This window comes from Papio anubis, unplaced genomic scaffold (assembly GCF_008728515.1).
Source record: "Papio anubis isolate 15944 unplaced genomic scaffold, Panubis1.0 scaffold163, whole genome shotgun sequence".
Taxonomy (NCBI): Eukaryota; Metazoa; Chordata; class Mammalia; order Primates; family Cercopithecidae; genus Papio; species Papio anubis.
Window position 1 is genome coordinate 2,920 of NW_022161613.1, and position 22,978 is coordinate 25,897.

At 41.6% G+C, this 22,978-nt stretch overlaps 1 protein-coding gene and 1 non-coding gene across 2 annotated transcripts in view; one reads left to right on the plus strand and one right to left on the minus strand.

Annotated features, from left to right (window-relative positions):
- Positions 1-14,593: 14,593 nt before the first annotated feature.
- Positions 14,594-22,978, plus strand: part of LOC116268595 (actin-binding LIM protein 1-like) — a 114,063-nt gene continuing 105,678 nt past the window's right edge. Inside the window, exons 1-2 of the mRNA XM_031661458.1 lie at positions 14,594-17,735; positions 20,861-21,212. Of these exons, the coding sequence (XP_031517318.1) occupies positions 20,969-21,212 (244 nt within the window). The 5' untranslated portion in view covers positions 14,594-17,735; positions 20,861-20,968. The remainder of the gene's footprint in view (positions 17,736-20,860; positions 21,213-22,978) is intronic.
- LOC116272697 lies at positions 22,587-22,686 on the minus strand. Its single transcript, XR_004181310.1, has one exon. It is a non-coding gene; the product is annotated as a small nucleolar RNA U13 (small nucleolar RNA).

The window sequence follows — 22,978 nt, forward strand, 5'->3', positions numbered from 1 at the left end:
AAATACTTTATTCTTGGTTTAAAAAAGAAAATAAAAAGACAATCTAACCCTTAGGGAACTTTCTAACAAACTGAAGGAAATGGTATACAGATGAAACCAATGAATAAAATGTTTATAGAGCAAAAAGCTAAGAAATACAAGATTTGAATGCTTTGCGTGATTAGCCTAAAGCATGCTTTTTCTGTAAAGGGCACAATAGTAAATATTTGAGTCTTTGTGAGCCCAGTGGTCTCTGCCGCAACTACCCAAGTCTGAGATGGTAGCACAAAAGCAGCCATAGACAATACATAAATAAATGGACACAGCTGCTTTCAACAGAACTTTATTTACAAACACAGGCAGCAGGCATTAGTTTACAGACCACTGCCCTAGACTACTGAAAGAAGTAAGAAAGAGTCAGCTATAGAAGACTTCTTGAAAAAGAATCCATGGTTTCAAAGGCGATAAAGATTAGTTTAGCTTAACAAGACATGCTTTAGAAATGAAGTCAGAAAACAATTATGTGGTTGTTCAATAAATTTGCCAACAGGTTAATGTAGTTAGTTCAGTCGGAATGAAAACAATAATGAAAACTCATCATTCTTTCAAAATATTACTTGGTACAAATTATTTCTGCTCTGAAAGCCTGTTTGAAAACCAGTTTGCTAAGAAGGTTCATGTTTTTGCTTAGCTGGAGAATGAGGGGAAAAAAAGGATTAGAAATAAAATGAAAGAAATACCTAATTAAAATGATTTGATTTTATGCCACTTTAAAACATTTATTTGATTGATGTGACCTAAATGTGTGTAAAGGAACTAAAGGAATTAAAAAAGAATGGTTGGTTTTTAACCATCAGGAAACCATACGAATTCAAATGAGTATTTTTCTATTGTCAGTTGTATTCACCCAGATTTTACTCACCAATTTTCATGTGTTTCCTCTCCATATTTGGAGAGAGAATAAAACCTGGAATGCTGTTACAAAATGAACAGTTTTTCGCTAGAAATCTTTAATACCAGTTTACTCAGTTACAGTCAACTTGTAGTTGGGAACCTGAGGTTAGATGATTTCTTTTTTATTTTTATTTTTTTGAGACAGAGTCTGACTGTTGCCTAGGCTGGAGTGCAGTGGCGCAGTCTCGGCTCACTGCAACCTCCACCTCCCAAGTTCAAGTGCTTCTCCTGCTTCAGCCTCCCAAGTAGGTGGAATTAAAGGCGTGTGCCACACACCTGGCTCATTTTTTGTATCTTTTGGTAGAGACAGGGTTTTGCCATGTTGGCCAGGATGGTCTTAAATGCCTGGCCTCAAGTGATCCTCCCATCTTGGCCTCCCAAAGGGCTGGGATTACAGGCGTGAGCCACTATACCCAGCCAGTTAGCCAGATTTCTGCTGATTAACCAGATACAGAAGAGTTTGGAGTGTAGCTTTAGGAAAGGTAGGAAGGCAGAATGCTCCTTGGATAAGAGGCTTAATTCTATTAAGATTTTTCTCAGGCTTTAATACTTTTCTCAGATGTTTCTGGGTTTTCTTGTCCTGATGGCAATGTCATAATACACACAGAAGAAGGAGCGTGAGGGGGATTGTTTTATTTTATTTCATTTCATTTCACTATTATTTACTGAGCTCCTACTATGTGCCAATCACCATGCTTGGACCTGGGGATACAGTCATGAGAAAGGTGGCAATGAGTCTTCCCTTTGTGGAGCTCATGGGCCAGCAGCAGTGGCAGACAAGTGGACCATAGCATGCCAAGGGTTCCAGGAGAGTCCCCCAGAGGGAGGGAACCAGGCTTTTCAGAAGTAAGAGGGATTTTTCTTGAGATTGATAAACTTGACCAGGCGCGGTGGCTCATGCCTGTAATCCCAGCACTTTGGGAGGCTAAGCGGGGGCGGATCACCTGAGGTCAGGGGTTCGGGACCAGCCTGGCCAACGTGGTGAAACCCCATCTGTACTAAAAATACAAAAATTAGCCAGGCATGCTGGTGCGCGCCTGTACTCCCAGCTACTCAGGAGGCTGAGGCAGGAGAATCGCTTGAACCCAGGAGGTAGACATTGCAGTGAGTTGAGATCATGCCACTGCACTCCAGCCTGTGTGATACAGACTCCATCTCAGAGAAAAAAAACTTCATATTGATTTTACATACATATGATTAAAATAAAACTGCACATTGAAAGGACTTAGGAGTCTCCATTCCTAGTCATTAAGCCTGAGATTGGCAATAAAATTGAAAGGAATTCTTGAGAGGTTTTGAGAACACAGTGTTCTGAAATCCCCCGAGTTTCTTGGGAATACCATTTTCCCAGGAAACATAATCATATAAATCCACTCTCACGGTTACTGATTGTTCTCTTACATTTTCTTTCTTTCTTTCTTTCTTTCTTTCTTTCTTTCTTTTTTTTTTTTTTGAGACAGAGTCTTTTTTGAGATGGAGTCTAGGTCTGTTGCCAGGCTGGAGTGCAGTGTCGCGATCTCGGTTCACTGCAATCTCCGCCTCCTGGGTTCAAGCCATTCTTCTGCCTCAGCCTCCCGAGTAGCTGGGATTATAGGCATGTGCCACCATACCCAGCTAATTTTTGTATTTTTAGTAGAGACGGTGTTTCACCATGTTGGCCAGACTGGTCTCGTTCTATTGGCCTCATGATTCACCTGCCTCAGCCTCCCAAAGTGCTGTGATTACAGGTGTGAGCCATCACGCCCGGCCACATTTTCTTTTCATTTGTTGTTATACCAATTGTGTTTCCTTCTTTTCTTAAGAAGTCGTCTTGCCCTGCTGTCAGGTAATTTCCTTTCTTCTGGTTATGCACTGAATTGTGTCCTCACAAAAGATGCTGAAGTCCTAATCGCCAGTACCCGTGACTGTGACCTTACTTCAATCGCCTTAACAGACCATCAAGTTAAGATGAGGTCATGAGGGTAGGCTCTAACCTAACATGAGGTGTCCTTAAAAAAAGGGAAATTTGGATGCAGAGATGGACACGCATAGGTAGAAAATGGCATGAGACACAAGGAGAACCATCTCCAAACCAAGAAAGGCCCGAGCCTACCAGAGAGTAGCAGAGAGGAATGGAACAGATTCTCCCTCACAGCCCTCAGAAGGAACCGACTCTGCAGACTCTTTGACTTTGAATTTCTAGTCTCCAGAACTGTGAGACAGTTTCTGTTGTTTAAGCCACCCAGTCTACGGTACTTTGTAATAGCAGCCCCAGAAAACTAGTACATCTTAGCTAATGTGTAAGGTCCTGGTAAGCATGACAGAAGTTGTATCTGTAAATACACGCAAAGGCTAGTGGCTGGTGTATTAGTCTGTTCTCACACTGCTATAAGGACATACCTGAAACCGGGTAATTTATAAAGGAAAGAGGTTTAATGGAATAACATTTCCACATGGCTGGGGAGGCCTCACAATCATGGCAGAAGGCGAAGGAGGAGCGAAGTCACCTCTTACATGGCGGCAGGCAAGAGACCACGCTCAGAAGACCTGCCCTTTATAAACCATCAGATTTTTGAGACTTATTCACTATCACGAGAATAGCATGGAAAAGACCCACCCTCATGATTCAGTTACCTCCCACCGGGTCCCTCCAGTGACATGTGGGGATTTGTGGGAGCTGCAATTCAAGATGAGATTTGGGTGGGGACAGAGCCAGACCACATCAGCTGGTAGATACTTGTAATCTTACTGCAATGTAGGCTTCAGCTTGGGAGTCATCAACATGGGGCTCTCTACCCAACGATGACAGCTCTTCAATGATTGTGGATACTTGGCTACATAGGGTGAATGGGACATAGGGAACATCTGGGACATAGGAATGGGCAAGATGTTCCATCTCGGGACATAGGGAGCATCTGGTTATAACCACGCAGATACAGAGGACTTTCTACCATTATATGAGGGCCATGGAAAGAGCCATGTGTTCAGATAGCAAGAGAGCCAAGAGAGGTTCTAAGGAGAAGGATTAGGTCAGGGAATTCTGGGCAAAAACCGCCTGAGATCCAACCTCCCACAAACTTCCATCTTTAAAGATTTTCCATCTTTATGAGAAGAATTTTTTTTTCTAGTCTCTTCATGACTCTCAGAGCATTCTTATAAATTTCTGATTTTGAAGGTTTAACAGTGTTCCTTCTTCACTTCCACAGTAATGTTAAGAATAATTATTGACCAGGTGCAGTGGCTCATGCCTGTAATCCCAGCACTTTGGGAGGCTGAGGGGGGCAGATCACCTGAGGTCAGGAGTTTGAGACTAGCCTGGCCAAAACAGCGAAACCCCATTTCTACTAAAAATACCAAAATTAACCAGTCGTATTGGCAGGTGCTTGTAATCCCAGCTACTCGGGAGGCTGAGACAGGAGAATCGCTTGAACCCGGGAGGCAGAGGTTGCAGGTGAGCCGAGATCATGCCAGTGCACTCCAGCCTGGGCGACAAGAGGAAGACTCCATCTCAAAAAAAAAAAAAAAAAAAAAAAAGAATAACAATTATTAAGATAGCTCAGATCTTTTGAGTCCTGACTCTGTGACAGGCACTGTGCTATGTCTTTACCTATCGTATTATCTCATTTAAATCTCATTTAATTGCCTCAACAGTCTAGGAAGGAGGTGAGGAAACTGTCACTCATAAAAGTATCTTGCCCAACTTCATGGTAAATAGTGGAGCCAGAGCTTGAACCCAACTTGATTGCAGAACTTATGTTCTCACTACCTCCTGACTCCCTGAACACCAAGTGGCTGAGAATATGAAACATTTTTACAGTTACGATGTGCATTTAAAACAGTAACTACTAAACTGATTCTTAGGAGATGAGACCAAAGGTGTGTACAAAAGATCTCTCTTCTTTTTAATTAATTAATTTTATTTTTTTTGTGACAGAGTCTCGCTCTGTGGCGCAGGCTGGAATGTAGTGGCATGATCTTGGCTCACTGCAACCTCCACCTCCCAGGTTCAAGCAATTCTGGTGCCTCAGCCTCCTAAGTAGCTGGGACTACAGGCATGGGCCACCACGCCTGGCTGATTTTTGTGTTTTAGTATGGATGGGGTTTTGCCATGTTGGCCAGGCTGGTCTCGAACTTTTGACCTCAAGTGATCTGCCTGCCTCGGCCTCCCAAAGTTCTGGGATTACAGGCATGAGCCACCACACTGGGCCGAGATGGTCCCTCTTAAACTCTATTTTGCTAACTAGATAATCTGGTTCCCCCCACTTTTTTTCCCTCTGATTACATTTGCCTGAATTTTGCCCTAAATGTCTCTCTTCTCAATAGTCTTTTATTTTTTTAAGTCACTCTAGGGATTTCATCTTTAATGAAAAGAGAAACGATTCAGATCAGACACCTATTGAAGCCCATCATCGTGTCCAAATAATTGGTCATATAATTGATACGGTCCCTCCTCATGTGATGCTCCTTACAGACTTTTGAGAAGTCAGACAATTGCATAATTATAAATTGAGAAAATATAGAGGATAATAAGAGAATCTAATTTAGTTGGGGCATCCGGGAAGACCTCTCCAAGGAGGTGACACTGAAGCGGAGGCCTGGCTGATAAATAAGAGTGTGTGTGGTGGGGTTGGGAGCCACAGAGACTGCCTGCAGTGGGAAGAGTGTGTCTGAGGTCTGTGCCATGTGGAACGAATGATGGCAACTGTGACTGCATAGCGAATGAGGAAGAAGGCTTCAGAGATGAGAATGAAGACATGAACAAGGGCCTGCCTGTGACTGCATACCATAGTAAGGGTTTTGGATTAGCGTTGCTCATTGCTATACAAATTAATGTGGTAAAGATATTTTAACTATTATAAAAAAATGATTACAAGTAAACTTGAATGGCAGTGTGGTGTTGGGTGTTGGTGGAAAGAGTTTTTTTTTGTTTTTGTTTTTGTTTTGATATGGAGTCTTGCTCTGTCACCCAGGCTGGAGTATAGTGGCACGATCTCGGCTTACTGCAACCTCCACCTCCCGGGTTCAAGTGATCCTGCTGCCTCAGCCTCCCAAGTAGCTGGGATTACAGGCACGCACCACCACGACTGGCTAATTTTTGTATTTTTAGTAGAGGTGGGGCATCTCCATGTTGATCAGTCAGGTCTTGAACTCCTGACCGCAGGTGATCCGCCCACCTCAGCCTCCCAAAGTGCTGAGATTACAGACGTGAGCCACCGCGCCCGGCCGATTTTTTAAAATATTAAAATGGAAGAGAGTAGAATCCATAAACAATCCCACTCATATATGGTCATCTTATTTACAACACAGATGCCACTACAATTCTGTGCAGAAAGAATGGATTTTTCAGTAAGTGGTGCTGAAGCATGAGCTATCTATGTGGGGGGAGAAAATGAACCTTGATCACTATCTTATACTATTTATTAAATTTAATTTGAGATGAGCATAAAAGCTAAAACTAGCTTCTGGAATAAAGCATAGAATACCTTCAAAACCATGGCTTAAACAAAGATGTTCTAAACAGGACCAAAACCAAACACTAGCCATAAAAGAAAAAAAAAAATACTAATTGAATTACATTAACATTAGGAGCTGTTCATCAAAGGACATCATTAGGAACATGAATAGGCCAGCCATCATCTAGAAGATAGTTACATTATGTTTTTCTGAAAACATACTTATATCCAATATATAAAAAGAACTGGCCAGGTGTGGGTGGCTCATGCCTGTAATCCCAGCACTTTGGGAGGCTGAGGCAGGTGAATCACCTGAGGTCAGGAGTTCGAGACCACCCTGGCCAACATGGTAAAACCCCATTTCTACTAAAAATACAAAAATTAGCTGGGCATGGTGGCACATGCCTGTAATCTCATATACTTGGCAGGCTGAAGTGGGAGGATTGCTTGAACCTGGGCAGTAGAGGTTGCAGTGAGCAGAAATTGTACCACTGTACTCTAGCCTGGGCAACAGAGTGAGACTCCATCTCAAAAAAAAAATAAATAAATAAAAATAAATAAATAAATAACTCCTGGCTGGGTGTTGTGGCTCATACTTGTAATCCCAGATCCTTGGGAAACCAAGATGGGAGGATTACTTGAGGCCAGGAGTTCAAGACCAGCCTGGGCAACATAGCCAGATCCTATCCTAAAAAATTAAAAATAAATAAATAAAACAAACTTAGCTGGGTGTGGTGGCACACACCTGTAGTCTCAGCTACTCAGAAGGCTGAGGTGGGAGGATTGTTTGAGCCTAGGAGGCAGAGGCTGGATTGAGATATGATCATGCCACTGCACTCCAGCCTGAGTGACAGAGAGAGAACCTGTCTCTAAAAAAAAAATCTAGAAAAGGAACTCCTACAAATCAATAAGAAAAAGTCAGATAAGCCATACTTTACAAAGGTGTATACTTCACAAAGCAGCATATCCAGAATGGTCAATAAGCATATGAAAAAAGTCTCACTTTCATTAGTCATCAGTGAAATGCAAATTAAAACCTCAATGAGACACCATTTCAATAAAACTTTATTTACAAAGTTGTATATATCTATCAGCATGGGTAAAATAAAAGATTTTCTCAGTATTGTCAAGGATATGGAACAACTGGAATTCTCCTACATTGCTGGTGGGAGTATAAACTGAACAACTCACTTTGGAAAAGTGGCAGCACCTTCAGAAGTGAAACGTGCATCTTCTATACATCTATATACACCTGTGTGATACATCCGTGTGTGTGCATAAACATAAACATATACACGATACATCTATAGCATGAATGTCCACCAATGGACATGTACAGTGATATTCATAGCAGCTTTATCCAGAATAACCCCAAACTGGAAAAACCCACATGTCCCCAAACAGGAGAATGGACAAATGAATTGTGGTATATTCTTTCAACGGAATATTACCCAGAAATAAAAAAGAATAAACTGCAGATACACACAACTGCATGGACGAATCACATAGGCATTATGTTGAGCCAAAGGAGCTAAACATGGAAGAGAACATACTGTCACATGAATCATGCATGAAGTTCAAAACTAGCAAAACTAATTTTTCATGAGATTAAGTCAGAATAGTAGCTATCTGGAGGGATGGGGATGTAGTATTGATGGGAAAAGGGTGTAAGGAAACTTTCTGGGGTGTTAGGGATGTTCTAGATCTTGATCTGACCTGGGAAGTGGTTACATGGTTGTACACACATGTAAAAATTCACTGAGTCATACACTGGAGATTTGTGAACTTTGTAGGTAAGATGTATATTTCAATAAAAAATTTAACATTAAAATATTACAATAGGTTTGAATAAATGGGGGAAAGTTTCAAAAAAGCAAAGTTACAAATTGCATATGTAATGTGATCTGAACTCTATTAAAAATTCATGGAAGAAAAATGGAAAGAAAATCTGTGGAAAGTCTGGGCACATAGGTTTACGCCTATAATCCCAACACTTCGAGATTGACTTGAACGTCTGATTGCTTTGGCCCGGGAGTTCAAGACCAGCCTGGGTTATATGGTGAAACAACATCTCTACAAAAAGATACAAAAATTAGCTGGGCATGGTGGCACATGCCTGTAGTCTCAGCTGCTCAGGAGGCTGAGGTGGGAGGACTGCTTGAGCCAGGAGGCGGAGGTTGCAGTGTGTCAAGATTGTGTTGGTGCACTCCTGGGTGTGGGAGCAAGACCCTGTCTGACACAGACAAAAAACAAAAAAAGAAAATTGGCTGAATAATTAATAGTGGTTTCTGGATGGAGGGATTGTATTTCCATTTCTCAATAGATTTCAGTGTTTTCTGTTTTCTCTGATGTATGTATCTTATTTCCATATCAGAAAAATTGAAATGGGAGAAACAATCACTGAGTTGATTTTGGCATAATTTCAGGGAATTGTAAATCAAGTTTGACATTTTAGGGGTGAAATAGCAATGCAGAGATGGGCAAATTTAGAAGGCATCACAGAGGGGCAAACCTGAAGGGGAACTGGAACAGCATTTTGGGAAGGATATGAATGAAAGCAGGAATGGGGGATGGTCAAGGAACCTTGTGTGATGTTTCCGTTGGCCCGCATTCTTCAGCCTATGCTGGTCTGACTTTGTTTCCATCTAGTTCATGAGTTCTGCAGTCCCTTCTGTGGGCCTTCAAGGATGTACTAGCTTTTTCTTACACTCTGTCATGGTGATTTAAAACCATTTATGATTTTTGTCCTTAACAAGCTCTTTTCCTAGCCTTCTACATTTTTAGGCATTACCATTTGCTCTGTTCTCTATTTTGAGGCTGCCTTTTCTTCCCTGCTGCACCATATGCCAATGTGAGTTTAAAAATTAATTGTGCCAAGCCATTCTCTCCTCCCCAAAAATAAATAAATAACCCCAGATCCCCCTTCCCTTCCGCCACAACACACACGCGGAGCTCCAAATGATCCATCTGTCCTATTGAAGATAACCCACTTCATCCTGAGGCAGGCTATTTTTGTTTGCTTTGTCTTGAAAATTCCTACATTGTAAGCGTTAAAGAGTATATTGGTTTCCATCAGAAAATGAAAAGGAAAGCACTTTGTTCTCCTGTTTCATACCTATTGCAGGGCTGTGCACAAAGAAATGCTCAATAAATGCTGATTGAATTGCCTTGATGCGGATCATGGTCTGTGCCACATTTCAGATTTTTCTGTGCACATTTTTACTGATGATTGCACATTTATAATCATAAAATGGATTATGAAAGGGGTAATATTCCCTGGAATCCAATATTTTCTTGATCTTTTTTTTGCAAATCTGCATCCTTTTAGGTGAGTTTAATTACCGAATTTTCAAATTCTCTGTGGTATCCAAGGATGGCTGGAAGCCTTCTGTGAGTACTGTTTGTTTTGTTTTCAAACTGCTTCTGTCCCTTTCCTTGATAGGGTAAGTAATAGCATTAGCTGTGTTACTGGAAATTTTAATCAATAAAATGTACATGCCTTTAATTAGGATGCTAGGAAGTACTGCTGAGTTTGATCATTTAGTTAATGCAATGGGCTAAGAGGCGCAAGCATTTATGTGCACAGGGTCAATTTGAGTAAATCTGAGCCTAGATGGGCAATTTTCGTATTTTTTCCAAGATAACCTAAATGAAAGATTCATTTTAAGGTCCAAAGTTAATACATGTTTGGGAAAGCAGTTCTCCTGAAACAGACATAGAAATGAGGGAGACTAGCTTTGCTTTTGAGAAGTTCACAGTTCAGTGATTCCTTCTCTCTTTCATGTACGCCTGTGGCTCAGCTCTCACCTCTGGGTGGATGGATACTACGAAAGCTATCCCTCCTGCTCTGACTTTCGGTGAGACCTAGAGCAGCATTCTCAGCTGCCTGCTGGACACCACTTCATGGATGTTCTGATGACCTCTTAAGCTTCTTATTAGATCTGAAATTAGCTCATTTTTACCTCTTTCCACCAAAACACATTATCTTTCCTGTGTTTCTTATCTAAATGGCTCTACTTTTTTGCAGTCAGTCTCTAACCTTTGGGATTCTTTTTGATGCCTTCCCTTTCATTGAAGGTTGAATTCAAGCTGGCCATGGCAGTCTGTACCTGTAGTCCTAGTTACCTAGGAGGCTTAGGTGGGAGGATTCTGTGAGCTCTAGAGTTTGAGTCCAGCCTGGGCAACATAGCAAGACCCCATCTCTTAAAAACTATATAAATAAATGAAAGAAAGAAAGGTTGATTTTTCCCCTTATCAAGTATCCATGTCCTTTTTCTTCTGGCCATTTGTCTATTAGGGCTGTCTCCTATAAACAGTGCCCATCCTCAGTTTGGCTGGGAATATGTGAACCCATGTAAGAAGGGAATGGCCCAGTGGGGTACTATCTATTCGTGAGATGATCTTAGATCTTGTTTTCCTTATCTACTAATATCCCTGTCTCACTCCACTTGTCCCTTGGTCATCAAACTTATCCATCTCTCTTCCCACCTCCACCTAGGCTGGGTGTTCTTTCCTTTCTTCCTCTTCCCAAGTGCTGATGCATAATTGACTACTTCCTCATTTACAATTTTTTATTAAGTATTTGTAGAAACAGCTCTTCCAATGGATTCCCTCTCCCAAGCACTGCCCCCTTTCAATTTGGTGCAACCTGAAGTCTGCCCATCCGCTAGTACTGCCCACCTCGAAGGAACCCCAACCATACCCCCTCCCAGTTAATGACATGGTGTCAACATTGGCATGCTTTGGGACTCCAAAGGTAGACATTGCATTTGTTCTCGTTTCCAAAAGCTCATGGAATGGATGTTTACTGCAAGGTAATAGCACCCAGATGATGATTTCTAACACACTGGAGAGAAGTGATTATTTTTGCATTGGGATACATGCTAGAGGTAAACTCAATGGGGAAATATGGATGAATCTCAAAAACATGCTGAGTGAAAGAAGCTGGGGTGAAAGGGTATATATTGGATGGTTCTATTTGTGTGAAGTTCTGGAATGTGCACAAAGTGATAGAAATGGGAACAGTGGCTGTGGTGTGAGGGCAGGGATTGACTGGGAAGGAGCACAGAGGAACTTTTTGCAGTGCTGGAAGTGTTCTGTATCTTGACAGATGTGTGGTTTACATAGGTGAATGCATTTGTTAAAACTCATCAAATTGTATACTTAAGATCTATGCTTTTTGCTGTATGTAAATTACACCTTAATTTAATACTAGAAACACAAAAAATTAATTTAAAGGGAAAAATTGCAGAGTGAAATGTGTAATAGTATCCTACTAGTGGTTAAAAAGACTGTATGTGTAGGAATAAACAAAATAATATGATAGGGAGAGGAGCAGACACGCTTTGTATTGGTTATCAGGAAGCATTTGCTTTGGAAGTGCTACTATTTAATATCAGACACTGTTTTTGGGAATACATGGTCACTTTTGCAGTGGTTCACAGCAGATTAAAATCTGATTTTAGAAATAGGAAGGTATAGATTTTCTCTGTGGAAACTTCCAATGCTTCTAAAAACCTTGCACCCTGCTGCCTTCCCTCAGTACCCGAAATAAATCACAACTGTTTGGTTTAAGTTTGGTAAGTAGGAGGGTTTAAATCACAGCTTTTATAATAACTAATATGTGGATCCCAGACTGATAGCCTACAGGCCATGGTAGGCCTGTGAACATGTTTTGTTCTGTTTTGTTGGAGAGTGGAAACATGGACAGTGGTGCTTTTTTCTTTTTATGAGTTGCAAATCTTTGAAACTTGGGAAATTTCCTGTAAAAATGTGAACGTCTGGCAATACCTGGCTGGCTTGCATTCTAAAACAACAATAATTGCTTGGATCTGAGTACTGGCTCCTCCCTTTATAAAATTAAGATATAATTTATTTTTTATCTATCCCACCATTCACAGTTATCTCAGGACCAATCTACTGCCTCCATTAAAAAAAAATTCTACTCTCAGTCCTATTTTGATTTGCAACCTCTGGATCAACATTTATGGAGCCCTTTCTATGTACTAGGAACTATCAAGGATATCAGGAACTATTTAGTATATACATGAGGGAGATATTCTTATATCTGTTTTACAGATGAAGTAACCAAGCTTCAATTAGAACCCACCTGAGGTTGCTCAGTAGCAAGTAGCCAAACCAAGATTTGAACTAGGTATTCTTACTCCCAGAGCCTACAAATTACTGACCATGTTGTTGTTTGTTTTTTACTTTTAACTTTAGTTTCATCTATTGTTGAGCAAAAATTTAGTACTTACCTCTGGTTGAGTTCTGATTAGTTTCTTTGTGATTTATTTTGGTAGAATAATCCCTGGTCTCCAAACACTATTGATTTTGCATTACTAGCAGTAAAAAAGAAAAAAAAAATGTGTAATATGTATGTATATTATTTATTGGTAAATAATAAACTTGGGCTGTATTACCATTATGTACACTTTTAAACATATAGGTATTTAAAAGTCTTAAAGAATAAGAATATATATATATATTCCAGAATTTTCTCTCCACACTGCAGAAAATTATGTTGTAGGTATTGCACACCCTATCTTGGCAGCCAATAGATTAAGTGATGCCTGGACAATGATTCTGCCCGAAAGCATTTTCATATCAGAGACTGCCAATTTTGTACCCAATAAATTGTGCCTTCTAGATAAAGGATTCAGGAGAAAGGTCACCTGATTTGCCCACACTATGGGAAGACAGCAGAAAGTTCTCCATTGTTAGAAAGGTATTGTCCCTCTGTAGCCACATTTAAACAACTGTATTCTAAAACCTTCTATAACTGTGAACTCCAAAATAGCCAAAGGCATTTTTTATTCCTATTAAGGCCTGGGATTCCCTTTGGGGAGCTTACGTTCTTTTCAAACATCTAATTTTGACATCTAATTTAATGCAGAGAAAAGCAGTACCCTCCCAGGTCTCAGTTTCTCAGTCTGAGATGTGGGGCCTCCATCTCACAGGACTTCTGCTATGATTAACAAATTTGTGGTTTAAATACTTGGACAAAGCAAGCGCTGAGAGAGGCTGTTAATACTGAATCAGTGTGAAATGTATTTGTGGATCTGTGCCAACGGTTTTCCCAGAATTCTGGTGCTCTAAAGAAAGAACGACAATTGAGTATGCTTTTAAAGGCTTGCTTTGCGCCTGCTCAAAGGTCACACCGTGTTCTCTCTCTAAATAGAGTTGTTTATATGTGGAAGGATAGGTTTTTCTTTCTAAGAGCTTCTCCATGTCCTTTGACCTCCTTCCCATCAACTTGTATGATCTGAGTGAAGCTTTATTCTGGAGCATCCTCTGTTTGGAATGTTCTTTTCTGCCCTCCGCTAACCTCCTTATTCCCTTGGTCAGTCTGTCTTCAAGGCCCAGATGGAACACCAGATTCTTCACAATCCTACCAGCACCAGGGTGACTTAATCTTTCCCTCTCATGCTCTTTCAAAAAAATCAGAGCACAGCATCTAGCGAATGCGAGGGAGCACATTTGACACACCCCTTGTGGACTGAAAGCCTTGTGTGTGTGCGTGTCATCATTGGGAATGCAATAGAAATACATAAAGTTGTTCATGTAAAATGTGAAACATACGCCACATCTCTGTTCTGGAACATTTTATTAAGAAAGAAACATTAGGCCATGGCTCATGCCTGTAATCCCAACATTTTGGGAGGCTGAGGTGGGCGGATCACCTGAGGCCAGGAGTTCAAGACCAGCCTGGCCAACATGGCAAAACCCCGTCTCTACTAAAAATACAAAAATTAGCCAGGCATGGTGGCACACACCTGTAATCCCAGCCACTTGGGAGGCTGAGGCAGGAGAATTGCTTAAACCCAGGAGGCAGAGGTTGCAGTGAGCCAAGATCACACCACTGCACTCCAGACTGGGTGACGGAGCGAGACTCCATCTCAAAAATAAAGTAAAATAAAAATTTTTTAAAAAGAGAGAAACATTAAAAAATTTAGGCCGGGCGCGGTGGCTCAAGCCTGTAATCCAGCACTTTGGGAGGCTGAGACGGGCGGATCACGAGGTCAGGAGATCGAGACCATCCTGGCTAACACAGTGAAACCCCGTCTCTACTAAAAAAAAATACAAAAAAACTAGCCGGGCAAGGTGGCAGGCGCCTGTAGTCCCAGCTACTTGGGAGGCTGAGGCAGGAGAATGGCGTAAACCCGGGAGGCGGAGCTTGCAGTGAGCCGAGATCCGGCCACTGCACTCCAGCCTGGGCGACAGAGCGAGACTCCGTCTCCAAAAAAAAAAAAAAAAAAATTAAAAAGAAAATTAAGAGATCATTAACCATATCCCCAAACTCTAAGTCAAACCCCCAGACTTTTACTGCTATAACGATACACTGGCATGGTATTTACCATGTTGCACTGTAGTTAGGCACACCCATGCCTGGTTTCCTGCTAATGTGTGTGCTCTTTGTGGGCTGCTACATTATTCATCATTAAGGCTGCTGTCACCTGGCCCATCCTATTGTAGGCACTTAATGAATGTTTTAGTTAGCTCACAGTCTCAAAGGATAGAGAAGAGCCTGACACTGATTTTAACCCAGTCTCCTGTTCTGTTCCTTATCTAGCTTACATATTTCTTGTGACCATAAACTATAGGAGGTTCTGTGAAGCTAAAGCTGAAGTCCACAGGTGAAAGATCTCAAAAAAGGAAGCCAGTGAGCGAGAAGCCCTGATAATAGCATAGTCAGAAAATAGATTATCTGGGGTACTGGAGATTTCCTAGTAAATTGACAGTGAACATGAGGTTTGCCAGAGTGAGTCAGAGCTTTTCAGTGTTGAGAGAGACGAATTATAAATACTTCAAACGGTGCCATTAGAAACGCTTCCCTCTGCATTTTTCCTCCTGGGAGAGCCACGGTGGGGAAGCTGGAGCAGGCAGGCACCGTGCACCTGCTCCAGGGTCAGCACCTCTGTCAGGGGAGGTGCAGAGAAATGCTGACGCTGGGGTTTCTGGTTCTACACTCAGCTATTTATCCCACCAGCAAGGACAGCCTGTCTCCTAATTACCAACTACTGGGACAGCTTCCTATGTCCACAGCTGGCCAGGGCCTCTCGGGCATGTGCCTGCCACTTAGTGCCTTCCAGTTCAGTGGCACTTAGATATGCTCTAACCAGGAGGATGATAATTATATCTTGCAGCTGTATATGTAGTATAGCAGTTCTTAGACACTATAGTATAGAATGTGTACATTTTCCTCTTCTAGCAGAGCATTAATAATGGCCAGAGTGTGTTTTGTCTTTCATATCTGCCTTTTCAAGTATTGGCTACTCACATTTCACAGTGACTTATAGAGAATTACCAAAGGTTATTTATAAGGCATTGAGTACTAAGTATATACAGAGCCTCATGTAAAGGAAACAGGGTGACAAAGGCAAGACTCCTGCACTCCAGCAGCTTAGCAGCTGGCAGGAGAAATAAGACAGTCTATAGGTAACCTTATTGCAAGGCAGGATTATAAATACCATGGGAGAGCTGCTGTCTGGGGACAAGATAGGAAGAAATTGATTCTAATCAGAGTGATTCTGGAAGCCTGTATGGAGGAGGTAATGTTTGAGCTGCATTTTTAAGCACAGGTAGATTTTCAGAAAGTTCCAATGAGAAGGAGGTTGAGGAATTTCAGGAAAAGCAAAAGAAGCATGGGCAGGATGAAGAGATGGGTTGAGGGCATAGAGAAGGTTTGGCCGCTGACAAAGACTGCGGCCTGGTGGATTGTGATGTGTGGGCAGCACCTCAGTGCTCTGATTCTGTGGAGGAGATTCATGGGAGTGTCTTGTCTAACATATGGAGTTGGAGCTCAGGGGGTACCTGTGACCCCACTCTGAGCTGATCTTCATCTGTGGCTGCTTTCTTGAAGGCATTCCAAGCCTGCCTCTCATTGCACTTTGGGAACGTTGCCTATGCAGAGTATTGTCAGAGAGTAATTTGAGACACTTGATGCCTGTTAAACTAATTATGCTTCAGTCCTCAGAGTGCCGTGGTGCTCTCAATCCTGAATGCTCAGCAGATTTTATGTAGTATCTGAATTATTAATAGAGAAGATATGGAAGAGGGTGTTTGGCTGCTTGTTCCATTTTGAGCAGGTCTTGGGCAAGTGGCATTACGGGAAGAGAAGCAGCTGCATGCAGAGGGATGGAGGAAGCAGGCCTTCCAGAGGAGACCTGCCCAGACCGGAGCCTGTGCCAGTATGCTCAGAAAATCACAGCCTGCTTTGGAGGGATGGGTAAGACCCCTTAAACATTGGGCTTTGCAGAGAAGATGCCCAGGGCTGACCATGCAGAAGGACTGAACTTTAGGACTTGCGGGGAGCAGGGAGCAGGGATAGCCACTGCTGAGCAGGAGAACCTCAAATGGGCCGAGTCATCGCTACCTGGAAGTCCAGTTGCACCCCTTTTTCACAGCCTTCCCACTTAATCTGTTCTGTTTAGCAGCAAAGATCATCCTGACTTGTGAGCAACTGCAGGTGTTTTTAGAAGGCATGCCAAAGTCTTTTTGTTTGTTCATTTTGATTAAAAAGCAACAACAAAAATGAAAAGTAACCCCGTTGGCACTGATGAGGCCACAGGCTAACTGCAGACCATTTCCTTAGCAAACTAAATTCCGTAAATATTCGCATTGTAAGGTGGCAATTTGCTCTCTGACAAAATTTTATTCTTTAGTGAGAAGCAAGTAGATCCTAGCAGATGATTTAAGCAGGGAGGGGACACTTATCTGCGAAAAAGACTTAAATCACTATATAGAATAAAGTCCATGTTCATTTGTGGAGAACCACTGTGACTGATGAAGAAAGACCAGTAATTGAGGCATCTGTTCCCCGAGCACTGTGTAGCCCCAAAACGCCTGGCTTTGGGCTGGGGCTCATCACATCGGGTGTTTATTGAGCTCCTACAGCATGCAAAGGTTGGGTGTCCACAGTGCCCCTTGGTGAATTTTCCCACTGATGGTTCATTTTCATAATTTATCATAGAAGAGCTTGAGTAGGTACAGTGGAACTGCTTCTAGAAAGATTAGGAATTTCCTATCTGATAAGATACACAGGCCAGCAAAATCTTGGGCAGAAGTTCAACGTTTGTAATTATCATTAGCTTTGTAATGTGGTGCATTGTGATATCATATCATAGAACCATAGAAACGGTCACAGAACCCACTGCACTCCTTTGTGATTGCTGTGACTGTAGTTTCATGTGGGCTGTGGCAGAAGGAAGCGATGAAAGACCTGAATCCACTGGTGCTTCTTTAGGGTCTTCCCCAACTGTACTTTCCTGGGTGAAAAGGTTGCTGTCAGGCAGATACCACTGCAAGTCTATTTTTAAGGCTGGAGGCTTGGCCTCTGCTAGGTATTTAACTGGAGCCATGTGGAGGAGGGTAAGTGAAAAGCTCTGAGCACTTGGGGAGTGGAACTTAGTTCACAGGTGTCTGCAGTCACTGCTGCCAGCATCTGAACTCTCATCCCTCTCCACTGCCTGAGAATGGAGTCAGCCCCCTCACATTTATATGTAGTTCGATTGTCTTTAAAAGCAAGCAGCCATTTGTTATTCTCTTTAGCCGTCTTTATGATCCATATGTAGTTTACTTTGCATCCTGACCTAAAATTAACAAAATGTATCAAAATTCTTACGTATAATTCCGTTATTGAATAAGAATTTATTTTCTTTTCCTTTTCGCAGTCTCTTAGAAGACAGTTACATCTTGAACTAAATATATGGATCTGTAAACTTGTAAAAAAAAAAAAAAAATTTAGGAGTGTCCTGTGTATGCTCTGCAGATACGATGGCTAAGCATTGAGGTAGAGTTAATGCAGTGGAAATAGTTTTTGTGGGCAATACTTGACGAGTTTAGGGACCAAGAAAGCAGAACAACTTTGTTATGGAATAGTTACCTTTTTTCCAGGTCAGGAAGATGCTGGGTTTGAAGGATATAATCTCTTTTCTGTCCAAAGTCTATGTTCGTGCGTTGTTACTGTGTTCCAGAGCCTGCCTTCAAAGTGGCTGCATCACGTGTCTCTGTATAAACGCATCTGTATTTCACAAAAAGACCATGTAAATACATATAAGCAAGTAGCTGCTCAGGTTCTCGGTTTCAAAGAGCAGAGCTCTAGGAAACACAGCAAGAAAGAATTAACAGTGAAAGGCAGGAGTTTCCACACTACAATGTTTATTAGAAAACACTCTAGAAGAACCTGGTAGGGCTGAGGTGGCCCTCAGGGATCTCCATCTTAAACAAATTGGCCCAGAAATCACATTTTGGGAAATATGTTTTTTTGGTTTTTTGACGGATGAATGCCACTCTTTTTTCCAGTTGTATATCTTTTCTTTCTTTTTTTTAAAATTTCAATAGTTTTGGAGGGAACAGGTGGTGTTTGGTTACATGGGTAAGTTCTTTAGTGGTGATTTCTGAGATTTTGGTGCACCTATCACCCGAGCAGTGTACACTGCACCTAATGTGTGGTCTTTTATCCCTTACCCTCATTTTGAGAAGCATTGATAGAACATCTTACATTGTATATCCGAAGGTTCTTCAAAATAGGCAAGCAGGGAAAAGAACACATACAGATTGTTTTACCTGCTTTGTAAACTGTTTTTAGAGGAAGACTTTGGAGGTTGGTGTCGGGCTTAATTCCCAGAATTTTGGAGCAGAAATTTTGAGATGTGACTTCGGTAGTGGTAGAAGTCCCATGTTCCCACTTTCCCCAAGTCCACGCAGTCTGAGTGCCCCAGACAGTGTCTGTTTCTTCCATTCCCACCGTGCTTCCCATTGGCATAGAATAATTCCAGCCAATTGGAATTCTCAGGTTTTTGAATTGTGTTGCCAATAGATGAGGAACTAGTAACAAAAGAAGCAAGAATTTCCTTTCTCTGCATCATCTGCCTGGGGCCTTTGTGGAAGGACCTATTGGATAGGAAGAGTCATAGCGTGGAATTCAGAAGACCTGGCTCCACCCTAGGCTTTCTGCATTGTCCTGAGAAAGTTGCGTCTTCTCTGAGACTTACCTTCCTCATCTTAAAGGCTGGTGTAGATCAGTGCTTCCTGAGTGCTGGCACTAGTCTGGGAGAATGTTTAGAAATGTAAATGACGAGTTAATGGGTGCAGCACACCAACATGGCACATGTATACCTATGTAACAAACCTGCACATTGGGCAATGTACCCTAGAACTTAAAGTATTAAAAAAAGTAAGTTCTTGACCCCTACATGCAAGAATCCCATATATATATTTTGTATTTTTTCAAAAGTTCTACAAATTTTTTTTTCTTTTTTCTTTTTTTTTTGAGACAGAGTCTTACCCAGTCACCTACGAGTACAGTGGCATAATCGTAGCTCACTGTAACCTCAAACTCCTGGGCTCAACCAATCATCCTGCCTCAGCCTCCCGAGTAGCTGGGACTATAGATGCATGACACCACACTTGGCTAATCTTTTAATTTTTTTTTTTTTTTTTTTTCTGTAGAGACATAGTCTTGCTATGTTGCCAGGGCTGGTCTCGAAGTGGCCTCACGCCTCACGCCATCCTCCCACTTCAGCCTCCCAAAGTGCTAGGATTACAGGCGTGAGCAACCATACCGGCAGATGGTTCTTATGCGCAGCAGTATTTGGGAACTACTGGACTACATTACCTTTGATGGCCTTGTCAGCTCTATAGTTCTATTCTAGGGTTTTAATAAAAAGAAATTTATATTAGAACATAATAGCCCAATGACAGGAGAAGGAGTGTGAGTTTATTCATTTTGGCTTGTGACTTTTGTATGGTTGTAGACGGTCACATACGGTCACATATTGTACTGCATCTTACTGTGTGGATGTTAAAGAGTAAATGATAATTACTGGGGGTTGTCCTTTTTATAGCAATACATTAATTCCGTGAAGATCCTTCTAGCTTGTAATTTTGTGAAAAGCTGAAGCTACCTACATGTTAATTCTGTCTCCATCATATGATTCTGCCATCAGAGAAAACCCATGAAACAACTTTAAGACAGTAAACACTGGCTTAATGGAATGAGGCAGAAGGATTTTCCTGGTACTGAGGGGAGGGGTTCCCTTCTAGAAAATGGAAAGGAAATGATTGTTTGCTACGGCTGAGAGCTGGATTTGTCACAAGTTAAAGCTGAGGATCTTTAATCGAGCCTCCCCCACCTCCACCTGTGAGATCTGAAATACTGGAGAACTTGGAATTATTACCCTGGGATTTTTCTGATAGACATTTTTAGATTATACAAAATATGTGTATATATCCCTAGCCCTATTCTCAGTACTCTTACCAGATGATACTGAATATTCTAGGAGTATTTGCAGGAGAATTCTTGTAGATATTACAGCTATATTCTTTCTCTTGTTCTGGATATTAATCTGATGTTCAAATATGCATTCATGTCTGAGACTGAGTTCCTGGTAGTGGCTGTTTTTATACCTAATCATCTGACTGAGAATATGGCACCCTAAGCTCTTGAGGGTAATCACTTAAATACATCTGCCTTAATCTTCTTTGCTGGGCAGTGAGAAAAGGAGACAGTAAGGAGCCAGGGGAACAGAGAGAGTTGTGGGCCAGCACCGCTCCTTGGGCCCCCGCTGCCCATTTCTCATTTCTTGGAAATCCATGCCAAGATGCCTGCCTTCCTTGGTCTAAAGTGTCTGGGGAAATTGTGCAGCTCTGAGAAAAGCAAAGTCACCTCATCTGAGAGAACCGGTGCCAGGGGCTCGAACAGAAAGAGACTGATTGTTGAGGACCGGAGGGTCTCTGGGACCTCCTTCCCCGCTCACAGGCGTGCCACTGTCACCCATTTGCTGTATCTCTGTCCCGAGGACTACTGCCCACGTGGGCGCGTATGTAACAGCGTTGATCCTTTTGGTAAGTAAAATAACCCTCTCTGGACGTGGTTTTGTGTTTTGTGATTGGCGTAATTAAGAGAGTACTATCCAGATCATTCTTCCGTGATGTGTTCTTCAAAGGAAACACTATCCTTAATATATAATTAATGGGGGTGAGGGTGGGAGAAATGGAGAATGTAACATAAGTACAGCTATGGAGCTAAATTCCGAGGATATTTTTGTCCAGGATTTTATGATCTTCAGTAACAAATGTATCTCTTTCCAAACTTGGTAGGAATAACTGTCAGTAATAGGAAGTATGATGGAAAAGAAAGATCTCTATCTGTAGATGCTGTTATTTCATATGACAAAGGATGAACGGAAAGAAAATATTCAAGGCGGGAGATGGAGGCTAGCACAAGATGACCTAAGTAAAATTGAGGTCCAAATTGTGTCACTGTGTAGGGAGGGCTCGTCTTGTGAAATGTTCTAAAAAATATAAAATAAAATAAAAAGAAAGCATTGTAATATTGAGAGAACTTGTTGAGGCTTCTTTTCAGTGAAGCTCATTAAAACGTGTCACTCATCCCTCTGCCTGGGAAAGAGGTAGAGAAGACCCACTCTCAGGATAGAGTTATTGCACTTGGGAGTTTTCTGACTTTGAAGTTATCATGGTGCCTTTATTAATGAAGATGATACCTACCCAACTGCTCACGCCTTGTCAAAGTCAGCACTAGAAGTAGTACAGGAAGCAGAAGGTGATTAACCATGGTCCCTATGAATGTATGAAGTTAAGTCAAATGAGCCAGGAAGCATAACATATTCCTCATCATTCTTGGACAGCCAGAGTTGAACTGGATTCAGTTTAGCCAAAGTAAGGGAGTTAAGATGTTCTGTTTTGTTGCAATCAGCTTTCAATAGCTTTATTGAGCTATAATTCATAGGCTATAAAATTCATCCATTTAAAGTATACAGTTCAGTGGGTTTTAGTATGTTACTGATGTGTTACATACATATTTTCACTGCCTCAAAAAGAAACCCCGTACCCTTTAGCTATTGCCTCCCCACCCCAACCTCTTCACCCCCATCTCTCAGCCTGAAGAAATCAAAATCTACTTCTGCCTCTTAGATTTCCCTATTCTGGATATTTCATGTGAAGGGAATTTATAACACGTGGTCTTTCGTTTATGGCTGCTTTCACTTAGCACGTTTTCAGGGTTCACCCATGTTGTAGCACATGTCAGTACTTTATTCCTTGTTATGGCCAGATACTATTTCACTGTATGGATATTCCACAATTTGTTTCTCCTTACACCAGCTGATGGACATTTGGGATGTTTCCAACTTTTGACTCTTATGAATCATGCCCCTATGCATATTCATATACGAGGTTTTTTTTTTCTCTCTTTTTTCATGTCAGATGGGTAATGTGCCAATGTCATAACAAGGTTCAAAGGTGGCACACCTCACACACACATGCATGAACACATCAAAAGAATCATCATATACAGGTTTTTATGTGGACATATGATATGTTCAGGGCTCTTGGGTATATACCTAGGAGTGGAATTTCTGGGTCATGTAATAAGTCTATGTCTAACCTTCTGCAGGACTTCTAGATTATTTTACAAAGCGGTTATTCCATTTTACATCCCCACCAGCAGCATATGAAGGTCCCAGTTTCTCCACATCCTTGCTAATACTTGCTATTATCTGCCTTTTTTTTTTTTTTTTTTTTTTTTTTTGAGACGGAGTTTTACTTTGTTGCCCGGGCTGGAGTGCAATGGCCTGATCTTGGCTCACTGC